The 21,249-nt window shown below is 43.4% G+C and overlaps 1 protein-coding gene across 3 annotated transcripts in view; it reads right to left on the reverse strand.

Moving 5' to 3' along the window:
- The window catches only part of CAMK1D (calcium/calmodulin dependent protein kinase ID), a 216,898-nt gene that overhangs the window by 18,210 nt on the left and 177,439 nt on the right, over positions 1-21,249 (reverse strand). For all 3 annotated transcript variants that reach the window (XM_027728223.2, XM_027728222.2, XM_027728221.2), the window contains exons 6-8: positions 14,326-14,401; positions 4,803-4,915; positions 2,956-3,034 (exon numbers count right to left, since the gene is read on the reverse strand). In XM_027728223.2, the coding sequence (XP_027584024.1) occupies positions 2,956-3,034; positions 4,803-4,915; positions 14,326-14,401 (268 nt within the window). The remainder of the gene's footprint in view (positions 1-2,955; positions 3,035-4,802; positions 4,916-14,325; positions 14,402-21,249) is intronic.

The raw sequence follows: 21,249 nt of genomic DNA on the forward strand, positions 1-21,249 counted from the left end.
AAGAAACAACAAAGCCTCATGGCAATGTCAGGCACAGTTAACCACTTTTATCACAATCAGATTATAAAATAAGTGTTAAGTATTCTTGATTTGATAGTTTTCTTCCTAATTTGTGGCTTATTGCAAAGATCTGATACTGCAAGGGAAGATACCACAGGAGGAAGAAAATAAGAAAGCTGGAAAATGTTACTACATGGAGCTACTTCATCATATGTGTTAATCATCTACCATTTGCACAGCACCAGTGACTCAGGTAGATCTGTGTTCTGCTGGTGAGACAAGGAGACAAACCCCAACTCTCACTAAAGTCTGGCAAAACTCCTGTTAACCTCAGTGGAATCAAGATTTCACTTCATGACAATGCTGGGGTTCAAAGATGCTTCTCCAGTTATGTTGCTTGTGCAGACAAAAGAGATGCTTTTTATGAGATGCCATTAAGAGCTACTTGCAGTGCGAGCACTTGGGAAAAGCATATAATTTATGGGGCCCTGTGAAGTCTGCTCTGATCACCTCTTCCCACTAAGCCAATAGTCTTATGTACCTCACTACCATGGATAACACACAGAGAAGACAATGCTATGTCAGCACTGTGGAGGGTGATGTGGCTAATGGGGGTTGAAAATGGGTACACTGAAAAACACATGCTCATCTGACAAGGTGGTGTGGGATGCCCCCATCATAAAAGGTGGAATCATGAGAGGAACTCAAACCTGCACTTGCTGGAAACTTAAACATGACCAGGCTGAGAGAAGGACACAGATGACCATTGAGAGGAAAAACAGAGATCTACCCCTCCTCCACCAAAAAGGCCTTTCCCTCCTTCCAAGAGCAGGAGAGAATGCCATTGCAACAGATGTAATGGCTAGAATGAGAGAAGAAACATCAAAACCCCCACTATTTCCTGACATAAGCAATCTGTGTGGAAAATGATTCTTGAGCAATGCTTTGGCAAAAGGAGACCCTATCACTGACTCTGAAATAACAGATAATATTTGGGTGAGTAGCCTTGATTATCCAAAAAGGCATTTATCACTACAGTATCCAAACCCTCCACAAGATCACTGCACCACTCTCCAGAGAGGTCCATAACAGCAACATCTGTGTTATGGGAAGAAGCTTTTCAGAGCAAAGGGGAATGAGCCATCAAGTTTTGCTCACAAGTGCAGTGGGGAGGACAGAAGCAGATCTGAAGCCATAGGTCAGGAAACCTCCATGCTTTGCTTCCACTATACAATTGTCACAGAAGCACAGATTCGTAGAAAGGCTTGGGTTGAAAGGGACCTTAAAGATCATCTAGTTCCCACCTCCCTGTCCTGTAATCCACTGGCACATACTGCCTCTGTGTCAAAGGGAGGTGGGTTTGGGATGTGGGGTGGAAATATGGTGCACATTTGAAGCCTCTCTACTGCAGTGCCATTTGCATGTCTGACATTTCAAAGGCTGACCCTGAGCTGTGCTTTACATGGCTGGGAAGCAGCCCTTCAAGTGAACCACTATCTGGCAAAGTCAGCCTGGCAGAAGAAGACCCTGATACAGAAATTGGGGAAGACTCTCTTGGGAGATTGTTTTTACATCAAAGAATGAATTCTGTAGAAAATAGTAAGAATTATGGAGCAGTCTGTGAGTTTCCATCGGCCCTTGGCCATGTCATGCAAAAGAAAAAAAAAAAACACAAGAAGAAATGGAATGAAAATTCTTTTGATCATTTTGTTCCTTTTGGAGGGCCCAAAAGCTGTGTGTGTTGCAAGTGCCACATTTCTTTGTTGCACTCCAGCAACCAACACAGATGTAGCAGGGCCAAGAGCTGGATTCTTTTTTTTTTGTGTATGTGTATGTATCTTGGATGTAAGGCTTTGGAAAATTTGCCTCTGAGTTGTACAAATGGTCACCTCACTCCCGCTGGGAGTTGCATTCCCATTGTTTATTCTGTATTGCTAATATTGAGTTTGTAATGAAGCTCAGATTTTTCTTCATCTCCCAAAAACTGGATTTTGTTACTCAAATTTTCTTTTTGTCACACAAACAGTGCAAAAGGAAATGGTATTTGGGGCAATTGTGATGGTATAAAAACAGTCTAATATGCACCTGGGAAGAAAATGTCATGCCATTGACTTTTTTCCATTGCTGCTATTATAAAAACCAAAATAATATCTCACCTCATATTCAACATTCCCTTCCCTAAAAGACTTGGATTGAGAGCCCATGTGAGGGTGGTAGTGTGGGGTGATGCTCTCAGTCACTCAGGGCTGGTCAAAAGTAAATGACCCAATCCTGTTCCAGCTGCATAAACCTTGGGTAACGTTGGTAAAGTCACTCATATGAAAAGACATCATCTAATTTAAAGCACTTTAGGGAGGTCTAAATTACAAATGCAGTCAGATCAAGTACTCTTCTGTAGGCCCTGCAGAGAGACAGCATTGCTACTGCTAAATCACCTTCAGCTCATTCCTCTCTAGCCTATCTCTTCCATTCAACAACAGAGGATAACCAGCATGTGGAAACAGCTCCGGACTGCAAGCAGGAGGTGGACTATTTGTGAAGCACAGATGAGGATTTCCTACTTCATGGGATACTCTAAAGGGCTCTGATATTACCTTGGCAAGGACCTCATGAGCAGGCTGATATCAAGCCTTCTGCACACTCGCGGAATTCGACCTTTGGCCCCCAGCTATGATTTCTGGGTTCAGTCATTTGGGCATATGCCACTGCTGCACCGCAGTCAACGTACACAATTCAGCATTTTACTAATCCTTACACAGATACTCAACAGGCTGGTGCATGAGAATAAAGTCCATCACAGTCTTCCAGGAAAAACTGGAGGACAAAGGCGGGGTTTTTTCAATAAAAGCACTAAATTATTTAGTAGAGTATGTAACAGGAAAACGACTTCCACCCACGAATGTAAAACAATGCCCTCTGCCCTGAGGGTTTCACACAGCAGTGACTGCTGCTTACCAAGGGTGCCGTGCTGCTTGCTCACAGGTGTATCTTTTATTAGGGTCCTTCTCCATCAAATTGCGAATGAAGTCTTTAGCTGCAAAAAAAAGAGAGAATAAATGAAAGCAATAGAGTTGATGCCCAGTTCTGCTGATGGATGATTAGCCAACAGGCTACCAAGTGCCACCTGGCCACAGCACAAGAAAATGGTCCTAGGCCACCTGTCATTTATTAATATAGATATAACCAAAAGGACTTAGGACCAAATCCAAACTGTTTAGTATAGCAGATAAAAGCTGAAGGCATCTACTCCTGAAGGTATATTTATGAGTAGAATGGATAATTCAGAGTCAGCAGAGTACAAGCCTGGCAGCTCCCAGCTCCCTGGTCAGCCACGTGCCTCTTATCATCTTAGTGGCCTGAATGTGGTCACATCATTGCAGTTGCTGGTAAACTGAGTGGGAAAAGCAGGAAAGAGGTCAGATGCCACAGCAAGAGAAGCTTCACGTTGCTCACTCCAAGCAGTCACACACATGGACAGCTGTGAGGACATGTTGTGTATTTAAAAGGAATTTAGTGAGGCAAATGGACTCCCTTGAGCACGAGGCAGTATGTTTTTAATTGACACTATAATGGAAGGAAGGGAGATTGCAGCATGGCATGCATCCAGTAGTGTCAGGACAGTGTAGCTGAAGGAGCCACAGCAAAGCCAAATATGGCAGGAAAATCTTTGTGCTGATTTAGGTGCTGGACTTTCCCCCAAAAGGCAAAGGGGTCTGCCAGCAGACCTTCATATTTTCTCTGAAAACCCTTATAGGCTTAAAAAACTTCTCATCACATATATTTTTAAGCAATCCTTCATAATGATATCTGGACTGCAGATGTAAGCAGCATGAAATGTTGCTCTCTGTGCAGATAAGAGCATATATAATAATCTCTATAATAAAAACAATTTTTATCTCCCCTAGTACTAATGAATCAGAAAACTGCATTTCTAGAGATATTTTTATATGATGAAATATTCTTAGAATTCATTTCTTCTCCTGCATGAAATGGTAAATGTTTCCCCGGGTTGGAAAGAGTGAGGACACTGAGCTTGTGTGACCCCTTGGAGACCTCACAGCACGTCAGTGACACATGCAGGGTGCAATGCTGAATGTGTCCCTCCTGTCACCAATGGACACTGATGCTGGCAGGCCATGAGCCATGCTGCAGCCAGAAGCCTTTAGCCATATCTGCCTGTAACACGTTGGTGTATTTGACCCTCTGCCAGATTAACCAGAGCAGGGACAAACGGGCACTGTGGGTTAAATATCTTCTGCACTGGGTGGGGAGCTGGGTGAGCATATGTGAAGCTATCTGGATCCAACCACATGGACAGTCCACTCAGTTTCTGGATCTGCTCATCTCATCCACCTCATTTGGAAGCCAATGATTTCCTGGTTTTTTTGCTGCACACGTTGCAGTCCCACTTTGGAGCTGCAGTGCAGTGTCAGTAACAGAGCCAAAACAGTTTGCCACCTTATTATTAATGACACTTAAACCATCTGCTTCTCATTTGTATTTGATTGAGAAATTAAACGGCTTTTTCTTCTTGGGACAGTCTTCTGACATCTTCATCTTCTGTCTCAGGCATGTTTTAGTGCTTTATGTGTGGCTGGACAAAATTGTATTTAATTTGCTCTCCTGCAGAAACAAATTCCCAGAACTATTTAAGCTGAGAGAAATGCACATTCCCAATAGTCTTCAGTCAAAAGGAGCTCTGGACATGATGGAAGGGACATTCTCACGCCCAGAGGAGGATATAAGCAATAGACATACATGGATGCATGGTTGCTGCAATTAAAGGAGCAGTAACTACTTACCAGACTCAGAGATGTCATCCCAATATGGAGAGTCAAACTCATACTCTGCCTTAAGGATCTGCTCAAAGAGTTTGGAGTCATTTTCATCATAGAAAGGGGGATATCCACAGAGGCTAATGGTGAACAAGAAAAGAGAGATGTAATCATTCATTAATCATGAAAGAAGTTTGTTCAGGGGTACATAAAGCCACTTCTGAAGACTGGCACTGTCCTGAACAAAGAGGAATTCTGCTTAGAAACCTGGTGCTGTTGATCCCATGCTGACTGATGTAGATATCCTAGTCTCTCTCTGCATTCTTTTGTGTGTTTAACTAGACGAATAGTTTTATTACATAGACATGTCCCTTTCCTATACATGTGGTAGGAGGAGATTTCATGAGCTGCACCTTACATCCACAGAGCCCCAACCGTCAGCACATCCAGCAGACCTGGTGTGCAAAGCAGGACAAAGAGCCCTGCAGAGCTATCAGGCACAGGGTAGGATGCATCTGCAGGTTGTGCTGGGCTCTGCGTCCCCAGGCACAGCGAGAAGGATGTCTAGGAGTCAGTCCCCCTCTGCAGCAGAGCCTGCAAGGGCTGGACATGGATCTGCTGCTGACACAGATACACTGAGAGCCTCTCCCTTTCTCACTTCTGCAAGTGATTTTGCTGACCACGTCCGACTGCCTGCCTTGCCTAAGGCTAACAACAGTCCTGTCCTGTTTTTCAGTGTTTATAATCAGACTTCTCAACAAGCCTAAGCGCAGGACAAGCAGGACATTGAACATTATGTGCCTAGTTTGAGCTACAACACTCGGGGTGCACCCTCCCAGTGCTGCAGACAGCAGGACAGTCACTGTGCTGAGACACGGCTCCTCTAGCCCTGCAGGCGTGGGAAAAGCACATCCAGCACTGCATTAAGCCAATAAAACTCACTACAGTGTCAGAGATCTCTTACACCCAGCTGATGCTGCAGGCAGTAGTCTGTCCCTTTCTAAACAGACATGTCAGCAGAGATGTCCCTTCTTCAAGTTTTAATACCAAGGTTGCAAAGTGCCAGATTTACCTCCAAGGCTGCTCCAAGGTTTTAGCAAACTCATCCTGCTCACAGTTAAACAGACCTTTCTGCCTCTATGGTCTATATAGAGATGATGAATTTTTATCTCTTATCTCTAGTCCATGGTCTACATTATTCTTACACATACTTTGTTGGTATTGAAATAATCTTTTCCCAGCACTTTTCTTAAACTCTGAGTCAATCAACCTCAATAAGGCATTTAATTGGAGAGAGCCAGCAATTATATAAACAGATTGAAGATCCAGCTCAGAAACTACACTGCAGTAACAAGAGAGCAAAAGGGGGGAACTGTAAGAAATTAAATACTTGAGTTATTTATAACCCAAGGCCAGCCAGCTGCCCTGGAGGTTATTTGAACCAACTCAACACTTCAGGGTGAAAGGAGCAATGTTTTGTTAGCTCTGAAGAGCCAGTGTGCTTGATAAATAATTTAAATACTGAGTGAGATGTTGATCTGCGTCACATCCATATTGACCTGGGAGAACTCTGATGAAATTTGCAGCATGATAATGAGTCCACTGTGGTTCAGCTGAATCAGAAATCTCTCTCTTTATCTTGCAGAGCAGATGAGCCAGTCCTCATTTGTGTCCCACTGAATGACTGCCTTTATCAAAAGCAAGTAAGATAACCTCATGCCAGACTAGTATGCTCCTTCAGAGCAGGACTGTGTACCTACTTCATCGGCACGTGCTTGTGTGTGGGGCTGGGTGATGCAACTCCTGTGTGAAACCCTGTGGTAGAAGTGGTGTATTAGAAGGGCCGTTAAAAATGCTGCATTTAGGCAAGTGCCAAAAAGCCACTTTGAACGGGGACAATGAAGGAAAAACATCTGGTAATGTGAAAAAATTTAAATAACTTGGTTTAATGTAATAATTATCGGTGCTTACATTCCACAGTCCTGGGGGGGGATGCACACAAACTGATTTTCACTTTCCTCCTCTTTTGTCACAGAATCACAGAATTATTAGTCTTTCCATATCCAGTCTTTCCTTAAACATCTCCACGGACAGTGACTACTCCACCCTCACAACTCTCAAGATTTGTGCACCTTACTGAGAGGTGTGGAAATGATGGAGTTGACAGCATCAGCACTGCAGCTGTTAGGATGGGCTCTGGGGTAGAGATGCCCAGGTTGATGCAAAACAGCTCCTCCAAAGGCACTTGGAGCCATCACTGTCCCTCTTTCTTGGGAGCCTGGCAGTCCCTCATTAATTTCTTGCCCTCCTCAGCGCTTCCCGTAAACAAACCCAAACTGCTCTGATAAAGCATTTTAAGGCAAGCAGTCAGCAGTGTGCACGCTGAGGAACTGGCAGGCTGCTCTGGAGAGAGAAATAACTCTCTCTAAATGTGCACTGTACTAATTACCTTGGCAAAGGTACAAGAGCACAAGTTGGGACTGCTGTGATTTACACACACTCGTGGCAGCAAAATGTAGGAGTAAACTTCTGAGCAGCACAGAGCTGGAGGGCTATAACCCCTGCAAGAGGGAGCACAGAGATATGAACCCCAGCAAGGACCCCAGCATCTCCAGAGCCTTTCAGTCCAGCTCTTCCACTGCTCCTATGTGTGGCTTGAGTATCTACACATTTGGATCTACCTCCATGTCCAGGAGGTCCCTGCAGCCCATCACAGCGGTGGGTGCTGGGAGGGGTGAAGCATAAGGAGAGACAGAGTCATGTAGGAGAGTACCAGGACTGCTGGGAGCTGGGCACAGGGCACAGCTTTTCGCTTGCCAGTGAGAGGTTGAGAAGTTTTGTTGCTATTATAGATCATGGTCAGGGACATCCCTCCAAACCAGCCCCTCACATGAGAGCAGGCTGAGTGCAGCGCAAGGGCTGATCCTGAATTGTCCAGGAATGGGATGAACCTCCTGCACAGGGGGTGCCAAGGATATTGCTCAGGGAGGCAAATCAATGAGGACCTGCACCAGAAAGCAGGTGAGAAGGGAGCAAGCTCTGTAGGTCAGAAGAGGTGGCATTTGGGAGGGGAACATCAGGGCATCCTGGCACAGGGGCAGAGCCAAAATATAGGCAGTCTTGCTGTCCTTTCTCTTAAAAACAGAGTTTAGGAAGACACAGAAGTTTTAATGTTACTTTAATATTTAACATTATTGGCTTTGCAGAAAGGGATGGGAAAGCCCCAGTAAATTAGCCTATCATACAATTTATAGCTGGAGGAAATATTCTTGGACTTTAAGCAATTGGGCCACTTTCCAAAGTCTGTAATGAGTTTTTGGTTAATTCTTACAGAATCAAAATCCCACCAACTTTGTTTCCATCTGCTGGGACATTCTGTGTGAAAAAAACGACCTCACTATCAGAGGTTCTGCTGCTTTTCTTTAGATATGCAGAAATGCAAAAATAAACCCTCTGTCTTTGATGTGAAAAAAGTCCTACGCTGTCCTGGGGGAGTTTCAGGCAGATATAAGTTGTCATCATTTTCTTGCAGTTTCAACAAATAAAAGATTTTCAGAATTATTTAGCGACCTTATCACATCAGCAACAGATTTTCCCCTAAACTCCTACTTGCAGTCCTGCCTTAAAAATAATGGGATGCAGACAGGAAAAACCCAAGTGGATGTACGAAAGAAAGATATTGCCAGAAGTCATTTCTAGAAGCCATCATGAGAGCACAACAGCAGGAACATCTTCTCCTCACCATGCAGAGAAAGCAAATCCCTGCAAGTTCTCTTTACATATTGAGGGTGATACTAAAGGCTAAATAACTCATTCACACAGTCAGTGCCCAGCCTGCAGCAGAAGAGGCACCAAGGACCAAGACACACAAACGATTTTATAGTTAGATTAGAGCAAAGAATTCAGTAAGTGCTCAAAGACCTGAGATGTATGGTGTGGGAAGTCATCCAAGTGCTATTTATAGGGATAAACACATGTATTTTTTCTGTATATTATGGGACTCTCATACTGTCTGACACTGGTGCCCTCACAAAGCTGTGGACAAGGACATATTAACCTGTGGAATCAAAGACAAATTAAGAAGCAAGCGATGAGTAACAATCATTTGTGACTGTCTTCCCAGTGTTTGTGTGAGTTATCCTGAATGATCCAACATGCCTTTGTACTTTGCCACCACTATTTGATCTTCCAGTATCAAATAAGTAAGTTATTCCTCAGTTTCTTGCTTAGGCTTGTGTGTGATGCCAAGCAGACGAGATGACTGACCAGTTTTTCCCAATGTATGACTCCAGGGTGATGGTGGAAACCTCTTTTGGCATAATACACTTTGTACTGTCCCTGGTTAATCCTTCCATACAAACATCACTGATGATTCATGCACATCTACTTGAAAATCAAAAACAGGTTAGCAGCAAAGTGTGAAATTACGATCCAAGGTCTATTTCCAGATACTTATTGTTTATAAACAACAATAACAAACCAATAATTCTCTTGTCCTAACAGTGAACAGAATCAGAAGAAAATTCAAGGCAAAATGTGCTCAGTCTAGTGCAGAAGAGACAGGAGGTGTTGCTATGAATAACAAAGGGCTGAAGCATATCATTCTGTTGGCCTAGGTTCTTTTCCAGTTTTGAAACATGATTTTCTATTTTTTCCATAAATTAACTTAATCTCTTTATCAGGTAGGCATGTAATCAGTATTTTAGTTTCACAAGCTTTTGCAACCCCTTACTCCAGCTGCTGGGAATCCAGGGAAGTCTCTTGCTCTTCTTAAGCTTCATATTTTTAAGCTGGACACATTATCAGAACTATTTTGTGATAAGTGGAAAGCTGAGCTCAACACTGAGGCTGTTTCCAATTCAGAAATACTGCAACTGGAATAACAGGAAATTTCAGGCTCTAAAATTAGTTTGTGTGAATAATGACATCTCATGCAAAAGAGGTTTTGATAAAAACTCTGCTGGTGCAGCCTCTGCAATCTGGCTGTCATTAACTAGAGGCATTAGAGACTGGCACTGAAACAAAGGTATTCTTTCCTAAGATGTCCTTTGCCTTGCATATCACAGAAACAAATATTTCTCTAGAGCATTGGTGCCACAGAAACAGTTTGTTCTTCCAGTGTCATAAACTGAGGGCTCTCAAGTGAAACTAAGCTTGTGTCTGCAGGCACTCAAACCACTTGCAGTAATAATAGCTCACAGCATCTCTAATTTATGCCTGGCTTTGGTGTTAGATTCCCCTGAGTTTCCATCTTCTTAAACGACAAGTCTGTCCAGAGTGGCTGTTAGAATCTGTGGGAAAGGTGGGGAGGTGATGCAGGACATTGTGCTTAGATTGCCTGATGCAAAAATTGCATCTCCAACTGCTTTAGGCATGTGCAAGTAGCTCCAACTGTGCTGACAGTGAAGCTGGAAATGGCGTATCTGGATGGGTGCGGTGATATACTGGAATTATAACTCCTGCTCAGGGCAGGATTAACTACCAGCATTGCACCAGAGTGGCTGTGCTGCTGATGCTTGAGGCATCTCAGTGTCATTCCACACTGGGAGCTCGCTGGCTCTGCCAGCTCTGGTGGTATGGCACTGCTGAGACAGCAAACCCAAGTGTTAAATCCATGTCCATCACTGGGGGTATCAGACAGTCCAGCGGGACTGCTTCCTTCCAGTTTAGGGAAGGATCCTTTTCCTCTCTGCTGTATCCCAGACATCCACTCTTTTAAAAGACCACGTCTGCAGCTTCTGGCTGTTCCTGGAAGCAAGGATGACATCCAGACCAAAACTAGGACATGTGAGATGTGGGTTGTGTTTCTAAGATCACATTGCACTCAACAGAGATGGAGTCAACGGAGACTGGAGAGTGATGCAAGTGTTCCATAAAGCAAATTAATCCATATTGTGAAAGCAGGGCTCTGAGTACAGAGCAGGGTGTGATCCAGTCACCTCAGCATGGGCATCTGGTGCTATTTGACGTGGTCCACGGCCTCCCTCTTGGCTCCATCTGTCACTCTGCAAGGAAGGTCTCCACAGCACGTTGCATCTGCCAAATGCACGTGGCTGTTCTGGATGCCCCAGAGTGGCACTGAATGTGGAAGTTTAGGCAACTGAAGGGCACACCATGGTGAAAGGACTGCTTGCACTGACCCAGACTGGGTTGAGGTGCCCAGACAAAGAGTCCTGTGCCATCAGAGAAGCTGAAGTGCACAGCACCCCTGTCCTCAGCTGACAGGGATGTCACGGGACTATGGAGGGCTGAACTGTCCTGAAGTCACAGCTTGAGACCAGGCAGGACACTGTATGTGACTGCAACAGCACTAAGCACCTACATCAGGGGAACCAAAGGGAGCCCTGAAATGCTGCTGTTACAGGAGCTGAAGGATGTAGCTCACGTGCAGAAATACTGAAGGAGGTGGTTTGGTCCAGACCCAATCCCACCCAAGCTGTAACAGTCTGGCAAACACATTACCATGATCCTTCTGCAGCAAAGTGTTATTGCCATTCATTTGGACTGTACACAGTACAAATCAAGTTCTTATTACCTGAAGCACAGAAACTCTGAAAAGGTTTCCTTGTCCTGCAAACTGGAATTCATAGGGGTTCATTCTTACTGAGCTGATTTAAGCCTTCTGGGTTGGAATTCCCCATACAGCAAACAGGGAATTTAAATTTGAGGAGTGTGCATGCCTTTGCTTGACAAGCCAAGCACATGCTGATTTGGAAAACAGAGAAGGAAACAGAGCTGAACCTTGTAGAAAGAGCAGCCTTGCTCAGGAAGGGGGAAGGATTAGGGATGAGATTGAAATCTTCCACCTACTGAAAATGTGCTCAAAAACTGGGTGTGGAGGACATATTACCTAGCACTGTCTCACCCCTATTGCTCAGCAAGACACATAAAAGCAACAAGTGAAATAACAACAGGTCTGCCAGCAAAAAAGACCTTTGGTGCATGAGCCATTGATACATGGAACTGAAAACTTGGAGAGAAGCAGAGCCAGGTTTATCTCTGGGCAACCAGATGCAACAGTTCACAGCCCTCCCATGGGCTGCCAGATGGACACACATTTTCATGGTGGATATTTGACAATAAACTGAACCCAGGCAGCAGCTGAGTCTGGAAGTGAGGCAAAGTACTGCTGTCTTCCACCTGCATCCTCCTTCTTCCCACTCACTGAAGCTGGTACTCAGCAAAGTACTAAAAAAGCAACAGAAAAGACTCTGTGTCCTGCCATGGCTGACATGGACTGAATACATTAAAAAAACCCAACCCCTAGGACTTCCATGCTCAGGTTTGCTTGTGAAAAATAGTAACTTTGGGTCAGCATGCACTATCCTTATCAAAAAGAGCACTAGGGCATGACGTGTGAAGCAGCCTTTGAGGTATTTTGGCAAGTCTGTTGTCTTCCTCACTGCTGCAACATGTCCCATTGGACTTTGCAACAAAGTCAGAATCAGCACTGTTGATTTTTGCTTTGTTTAGCAAAAGCTTTTTGCATCTTGCTATTGATGGCTGCTCCAAGATAAATCCATTCCCTTGTAAAATTTTGCACTCAATAAGTTTTCAAATATTCATGTAGATTAGAAAGTCAGTCATAAAACTAATGTTTTCAGGCAGGACTTTGTTTTAAATAATTAAACATATGTGCAGATAAATAAATCCTTCCTATACCATTTTAATATAAAAACTTATTTTGAGTAGTATATAACATGCTCAAGATCAAATGCAAATGTAGGAAATGAACATTGCACAGAGTGGATAACACAGCAGTGAGGTATATCCTGGCAAAAATAGTTATACAACCCCACCAAAAAGTTATTCATGTTGACAAGCCATGAAATGTCTGCATAAGGAGAAAAGGAACAAAGCAGGAATGCTTTAATGCTGTGCCTCATTGGAACTGCTTTTTTCTTCAGCGTTGTATAACTGTGACAGTTTCGTAAAAGGGAAAAGTTGAAAAAAAGAGAAGGCATTGGTAATGCTGGCAGGAAAAGACATTTGTTTCTGCGGCAGTCAGTAGCCAAACAGCAGCTCTGTGCTCTCTTGACTGAAGGAACAGGGTTGTTGTGCTTTGTGTGGTCACCCCAACCCGTCTGTGGCAAAAGCCCAATCTCCTCTCGAAGAGCCACATGAATAGCTTGTGGTTCAAGTCTCTCAGGCTGGGCACAAGAAACCTGTGCAGTTGTTATTTGAGTGACATGCACAGACCTACAGCCCCTACCCTTGAGCACAGCCTGCCCCGTCAAGAGAGATCCCTAAAAACTGGAGTCAGACAACGAGTCCTGCGTTTTCTTCGCAATCCAAATATGAGCAGTGATTTTATATACTCATGCACACAGATCTGCATTCAGATGATGGTGCCCAGTAATGTTATGAATGCCTTTTTCTGGATAGCACTAATGACCCCTAATGGTACCCTGGTACTAATGGTACCAGGGTATCCCTGTGACCACAGTGGCCTGGACACCTCTCCAGTCCTTCCATGTGTTGTCACTGGAGCAGTGATTGGTGCACCTACTTCCATGGCTCAAGGACTGAAAGCATCTAAAGTACTGGCTGCCTCTTTCATGAAAACAAGTCTGGATATAAGGAAAAATCTTTTCCCCATGAGGACAGTCAAGCAGTGGAAGAGGTTGCCCACAGTCTCTGTCTTTGGAAGATTTTGAGAAACAACTGAATAAAGCCCTAGGTTCCCTAGTCTGACCTCAAGGAAAGGGCTTCTCAAGGTTCCCTCCAATCTAAATTATCCTAGTAAGCCTTTATGAAGAAGGGTGGCAGGTAATGAATGAGGATAGGCACTACATCTCCATAAACATGAGTTCTGAGATCTATCCACCACTTTGGAGAATGCACAGAAGTCCTGGTCCTGCAGCTTTCTCAAGCAATCAATCCCTCCTCCTTTGAGCAGTGATTAGTCCCATTAGAGGAGCAAATCTCAGCCAAGAATGCAGAGGCTTAATGGCTTGAGGGAGGAGTGATAGAACTGACAGGGCTCACTCTCTCCTGTGGGACCTGATGGTTGGACGAGATGAGAAAATGGTCCCTCGTTTTCAGTAAGAATTTCAATACTTTTGTATTATGTTTTGATGAGAATAACTCATTCCCATACATTAAAAGCTCTTTCCTCCTTATCTCCCTCTGTGCCCTCCCCTAGGCCACTAGGGTGATGCCATGAGAGAGGTGGCTTTTTGGGATATGCCTGCAGGCATGGTGCTATGCTGCATGGAAGCAGCAAAATTTGTTTCCTGTCAAAGCTAATCTAAGCAGGGGACATAATAACTTCAACAATGTCACAATCTGGGCAAGCCCACACCACTGCCTACAGTGTAGTTCAGGTGGGAGCACTGATTTTGGCATTTGAAGGGTACTGGTTCATTTCCTACCACTTGTGCCCAAATTTCAGCCCTTATGCAGCTGGGAGTTGTCCAGAGTTCATGTTATCCTGGGTCACAGGTGTCAGAGATTAACAATTTGGCCCAGGCTAAGCGGGTAACTACGGTGGGAGAGCATTCTGCAGGTCCCAAGGAGGACAATGACTGAAAATCCAACAGGTACTCACAGGATGTATGCAATGACCCCGATGGACCAGCAGTCCACAGCTTTGCTGTAGGGTTTCTGGGCCAGTACTTCAGGAGCTGAAAAACAAAAAGCCAAGCAAGCACATGTTCATCATCATCATCGTGGCTAGGCTTCGTGAACATGTTATAAGAACAAATATTTCAGTACAGTCAAGACGCAGGACCCTAAAGCTCCTCAAGACCTTGTTTTGCCCTCCACACACAGCCCTTGCATTTGTAAATGTTCTGAGGTTTTTGAAGCTTGTATTCTTACAAAGAAGGATGACTCCTAACGAGGAGAAAACTCCCCGTTTTTTGTCTCTAGGCACAGAAAACACAACTAAGCAAGAAGCAAGAGCCTGGGTATTTACTGAAACTCTTTGTGGGTCTGCTTTCCTATCCGAGACTAGTGAGAGTTAAAAAGGTGGATTTTGGGGGGAATCCTGGAGTATTATGTTTTCCCTGTTGGGAGTTTGCTGTACAAATGCTTAAACCTAAATTTTAAAACCCTGTGACCCTAATCTGTTTCATGTAAAGAAGCTTTTGCTTTTTTTTTTTCAAAGCAAAATGTCCACAATAACGCCAGAAATCACTGATTGTAGCATTCCTAAAGCAGACTTGCCACATTATGTTTTAAAAAGCCCAGTATTTCCTCTGAGTAATTTGGAGTTCTAATGCTGGAAAAAAGTCATGAAGGGGCAAGTCCCAACAGAAATATTTGTTGGGGGTTACACCTTCCTCTCAGGAGTCTTACCAACATCAAAGCCGTTAATTACTTGAAGAACAGCAAAGAAAATTGGGAACCACATATAAGTGTTAAAACTTGAGCCTCACGTTTAGTTGCTACCTATGCTCTGGTGTACGGGTAGGACTCTTCAAAGACTTAGCTTCTTAAGCTAGGTAAGCCAACAAAATCAAGGTCAAAACTGCCAGCAAGGAAAAGAACAGGAAGCAATAATGAGAAACAGAAGAGACTTTCTGGTGCTTTGGCATGATAGCCTACAGAAGGGACTGAAGAAAGACAGTGCATGAGGCAGATAAGAGCATTTAGGTTGCTTTTCCACAAGCAGAAGAATGATGGAAAGGGTTAAATTCCAATGGGGACACATTGTAAAAATGAAGAAAATCCAGGGGAATGTAGATACAAATATAGCTGGCAGCCAGACTATGAAGTCTCTTGAAGATTTGGATGTGCCAGATATGTCCCAATCTGCAGCACAGGTAAAATATTACCCCAATCTTCAAGTTATCCAGCAAATTGGGACCACTGCATGTATAAGGAATTAGAAGGATGGTTCTGCTCATACATTGTTAATCCTAATACACTATTGTAATGTGTGAATACTCCAACACTTATCCACCACATGTCAAAGGAAGTTTCTTTCCACGGTACTAAGCATGAATGGCTCCGAACCTGACCTCAGGTGCTTGGTAGAAACCTGCACCCCAATACCTGAGCAGCCTCAGGAACCTCGTTCCAGGACATGGGCATGCTGCTGTAGTCCAAGATAAAGGTAAAAATACTCCTACTACAATAGGGGACAAAGCTATGGAAATACAGATGACCTCCAGAGCTGGTGCCCAAAATGTAACTCCTCTAGGTCAGGGTCTGTCTGTTGGCTTGGTGCTAGTTAGTCCATCAGGGGGGAATTTGAAGGCAAACTCTGGATAAAAAAAAAAAAGCACTGGCATGCCACTGCCTCACAGATAACCTGGCAAGCTGGGACAGTCTGGAAATGTTCATTTCCCGTGTATGAAACAGTCGTTCCCCAAAGTTGCTCAAGACAACTTTCCCAGACAATTCTTGTGTCCCTTAATCTGGCTCTTTCCTTTGTGATTCATCAAAACTTGCCTCCAAATTTTCCTCTAAAAAGAATATGTTTTTCAAAATATGCATCAAATAGGATTTGGGAGACTCAGTTTCCTATTTTGTTCCATCCCTTGTGACTGAATTTTGTGACAAAATATGAGGAAGAAGGGAGTTAATTTTCCCCTGTCCTTATATTAGATTAGATGTCTTCCAACTCTCCAGTCCTTCCAAATTCCCAATATTTTATTCACATATCTCTTCTACCTTTGACTGTCTGCTCCTGTTTACACAATTTTCAAGACTAGTAAACATTATACGTCTCATAACTCCAAAAGAAAATATCATGCAAATGTCTCCTAAGCACCAGGGATCCTAGTGAGCTCCCGACATTATACAGATATGCCACATTAACACAGTAGAAAACAAATCTGAGATGAGGGGATGTGAACTATATAAAGATTCTCTCCCTTAAAACATCAAAGCTTTGTTGAGGCATTTATCTCTGTTTTAAAGTAGTGAAGAGCACTGATAACGCTGCTGTGGATGGTGGCTGTGAAGCAGGTAAGAACACCATTTGCAAATGTGAGGCTATTACCCCCCCTTTGGTAAACCTTAATGAAGAAAGGCAGGGGTGTTAAATACTTATTTTAAGGCCAAGTGACTGAGTTTGATTTTTGTTCCAATAAGCAGACGTGTAACAGGAACAGGAGAAGATAGCTCAGCATCATCTGTCTCTGATACACAGAGAGACGGAAATATTTAATGAGCTGAAAAACAAGTCAGAGGAGCTCTTAGGAATGATGGTAGATCAGTGCCAAGAGGCAAAAGCAGGAAACACAATGAAAAAAATCCAAGATCTGACAGCGTTAAAGGATCAACACAGACGGCTGAGGAGACAAAACAGCAGTAAGGAGAAGGGGAAAGTCAAATCTCCCATTTCTGTTGCTGGGGAGACGCCAGCTGAGCAAAGGCTTCCAGTATCACACATCCCTAGGGAATCACTGAAGGCTCAAATGCTACACAACAGTCATCCAGAGACAGGGAAATCAATGAAGAAAACCTGGACCCTTCCCCCATATCCAGGAGCTGTGTTTCAGGCCGAATAACCATTATTGCCAGCAACGTGTGCCAGGTACCAGACAGGATAATGGTCCCAGGGCCTCATCAAATGTGCTTCCCAGGCCAGATGATCCACTGTTTTATTATTAGGTTTGGGGGGTTTTTTGTTTAGTTGTGTTTTGCTTTTAATAAGAGAAAAAATTAAAGTGCTCGTTTCAAACGGAGGTTTTAAAAAAAGGTACAGACCAGGAACATTTTGAATCCTTTCAGAACACTATGTCATTACCCTCAGTGAGCTATTAGCTATGCTAATAAGCTCCCTAAAAATGCAGCTGCCTGGGTGCCAAAAACAGCAACCCATGTTCTTGCAAAGAGCTCAGGTGATGGGGATTGCTCTGATACTTTAAGCCTGTTGATCACACTGTACAAGTCATGAGGGTGCCTGTTCTTCAAAACAGCCTCTGCTTAAAAGAGGTTCTCCTTCACTCCCATGATGGTGCTACTCCCAGTAGATTTGGCTGTCCCACAAGAACTCAGTCTAATGCTATTTTCTGTGGTTTACATGGCTTCCCACACATTGTATGCCAGAAGGAAGAAGGTCTTTGAACAAAGGTTAATGGCCTTGAAGTTCCCTGTAGGAGTAACAAATCACCTGTAAATGTGGGATGAATTGAAAGATCTAAATAGGGTTAAAATAACCAGAGACGTGCTCACATTGGACAGGGACATGGCTCAGCTGACCAAGCAAACTGGCCTGGTGCAAACCTGGACAAATAGTTCAGCTGGTAAATATTTATGTGCCAGTTTCCATCACGTAGGTGCATTCTGCAAGTAAAGAAGGGGAAACATGAATGGGCTGCACAGGTACAGGATGGCCATGAAATCCAAGAGAGAAGGTGAGATATGGGCAGAGTTTATAAGGGACACCAAAGGGAAATGGTGCCAGCCCCGTAACTTAGGACTTCTGAAGCACCAGCTCAAGAAGATGGACAGAGAGGAACAATCCAGCACTACTGAGAAGACGGTTGGAGGCACAAAGGGCCAACTCAGCCCCTCTTCTGAAGTCAAAGAGTGCAAGAGCACTGTGAGTTCCTCTGCTGTCCTACAGAGTCTCCTCACAGTGCAAACAGGTTGAGATGCATGAGGCAGCTTTACTACAAAACCAGTGTTCTCCTTCTACTGACTCCTGGGATGAAAACAACTCCTGTCCATTTTTCACACAGTCCTCCAGTGTTTGTTGTGTTCTGTTTGGCCGAGACACTGAAGTTTGAGACTGTTTCTGAAGATCAGGGTTTCAGTGCAGTATTGCTGACTTCTTGTGCTCCTGCTCTCCCTGTTTCATTTTGCTGAGTCAGATTTAGATATTTGTGATGGGACATAACTCAGGAACAACCACACACAAGCAAACACAGTGTCAGGATATGTCAATGTAGCTGAGAAATCACTCTGTCACATGCTTATGCCTGAGCAAACCCTGGTCAGAGTGGTTCCCATGCTTTATTTTTACTTTATTACTCATGTTACTGCCTAAACAGCTCCTGAAGTAACTTTTTCATAATAAGGATATTCCAAAGGCTTATTGAGTGTTTTCAAACCTTTGACGCAAAGGATACCAAAGAGGTCAAAATTCAACATGGAAATCCATTGCTTACTTAAATGCTGCGGTCTTGAGCAGGGCTAAGAGAAACATGTGGCTTTAGTACGATCTGAAACTGGATTTCTGGCAGAGCTGAATGTTGTGAAATGACCTCTCATAAAAGCACTACAGAAAGTGAAACAGTGAGTGAGGTGGGGTGTACAGGGACCAACCACATATCCAGGGTCCAGCCCAATTTGTACGACAGGGAAGTACGAGAAAATAGTACATGAGGCTGGATTGGGACTCAGTGCAAGAATTTTAAATCTCAGTAGGATTAAGATATTAGCCAGCCACAAACACAGCTCATAATTCAGACTTTCAGCAAAGGAGATCAGATTGCCTCAGACAGGCTTTCTAACTTTTTTTTCAAACTTTTCAATGCTCCTAAGTGTCTTGCAAGTCTAAGTCCCATCTGCAGAAGTAACCAAAGCTTTTGAGGGACCAGGTCTCATGGAAAGTCACTCAGTGAGACCTGATTCCCAAACAGCCAAAATGTCTTTAGAGGAATTTTCTGAGTGACTAGAGTCACCTCCTCGTGGGTGCCCAACTGGACACACCTCAGGGATGGCAGGTTGAAAAGTTCCTCCATCAAAATTGAGTTATTATAAATAGTTTCAAGCTGACCAGCCCAAATCTACGATGTTTAAAATGATAAATCACTAATGGCTTACTGAGTTCTTGCTGATAACCACACACGTCACTCAGGGTTTTGAAAGCGTCACTTATTCTCCAGTTTAGATGATGGGGTGGGATCCATGTCGGCCAGTCCACACACCTAATTTGCAATGAAATGAGCCACACAAGCCACCTCATCTAACCCAATTTATGTGTTATCTAAAAGCTGGGTGCCCAGTCCCAGCTCATCACCTAGACTCTTTCCATACAAAATGGGGACAAGAGCAGTAAGTAGATAAGAAAATGGGGGACCTCCTTAGAAAAGATTGTATTGTCAGATGCCCTTCGCAGTAACTAAACATTTAGACTGTCCTCTTAATCAAAAGTAGCTTAACTAATTAGGTTAAATTATCGTAACCATCAGCTTTTAACCAGAGGACTAAAATCTCTGACAAAACTCCTGAAAAAATAAGATCTCAGACCTGGTAACAGTAATTTGATCTGTAAGGCAGAGCTTTAAAAGCTAAAGTGCTAATCCACTACTGGTCATGCACATTTTAGATATACTCTAATTTGATAAGTAATACTTTGATTTTCAGTAAGAAAATTGATATTTGTTAAAGAATTTAAGTATAATTACAACTTTCCCTGTTCAATGAATTTCTGAACCACATAAACAGGGATTCAGTGTCTTAGATACTACTGCTCTTTGTAGATGAAACAAAGAAAAGTTGAGATAAAAACTCAAAGACAAAGAGTTGAAAGTATATCCTAAACAGGGAAATAAGACGGAAAGGACAAGAGTTTACATACTTTCAAATACTTGGGTAGCAGACATGAGTTAAGATCAGGTCTGCTTCCAAGTCAGAAGCTTGTCTGACACGTTGCACAGTGGGATCTGACTGGATCCATTTGTGGAGATGAAGTATAAATAGGAGTGGATGCTAATGACTTCTTGACAGAGCTCTGGGTGCCTTTGACATGTGATATGCAAGTAATTCTTTTCCAGTAATTTAAAAACAAAGTAGTTAAACCGAGAAAAATAATCAATTACTAACCAAAATCTTAAACAATGGTGTGTTCTACACATCTTTAAAGAAAATCACCAGGAAATGCAATGTGAGTGATGGATCCCTAACTGTTATTTAACCCAAGGTAAAATATCTGGGGGGAAAAAAGCACAAAACACAAAAAGAGGTGGCAGACAGGACACTTCATGGGCCAGGACTGTGGCATTTGTCTACCCCGACCCAGCTGAGGACATGTATTCATGTTGTGCCATTAGGAGGAACGACTCTTACATTGATTTGAGGGCACTAGGCAGGTGCTGCAAATTGGAAGGCAGGAAACCTTTTGGATGTGGACGAATTGCTGACCACATATGCAGAAGCCATGTCATCAGGTGTGACACTCACGGAGGTCCTTTTGTGGGCATCACCACAGTGGCTGGCAACAAAAATGTTCTGTGCTTGGAAAATGTTGTCTGAGCAACCTATCACATTAAAAAAAGTACAGCACTAAAGAGGAGCTCCTTCCTGTCCAAAAAAAAAAAAAAAAAAAAAAAAAAATAAAAAAAAAATAGAACAAATATTTGAAGATGTTTGCTTTGTGAGAGAGAGGGGAAAGTCCTGTCAGCACTTCAGAATTAAGCGGCTGGGACCTCTTGAACCATGATGAGTAAATCCTGCGTTCAGTGAGGTAACAACAGGCCTGGAGGCACTTGTGCAGCTATCAGCACCCAGACCATGAGTAATGAGAGCTCTCAAACATCTCTCAAAGCACTACAGTTTGTGTCACAGGCTC

Source organism: Pipra filicauda, unplaced genomic scaffold (genome assembly GCF_003945595.2).
Source record: "Pipra filicauda isolate LSUMZ 115617 unplaced genomic scaffold, ASM394559v2 scaffold119_size3216105_pilon, whole genome shotgun sequence".
In the NCBI taxonomy this organism is placed as follows: domain Eukaryota; kingdom Metazoa; phylum Chordata; class Aves; order Passeriformes; family Pipridae; genus Pipra; species Pipra filicauda.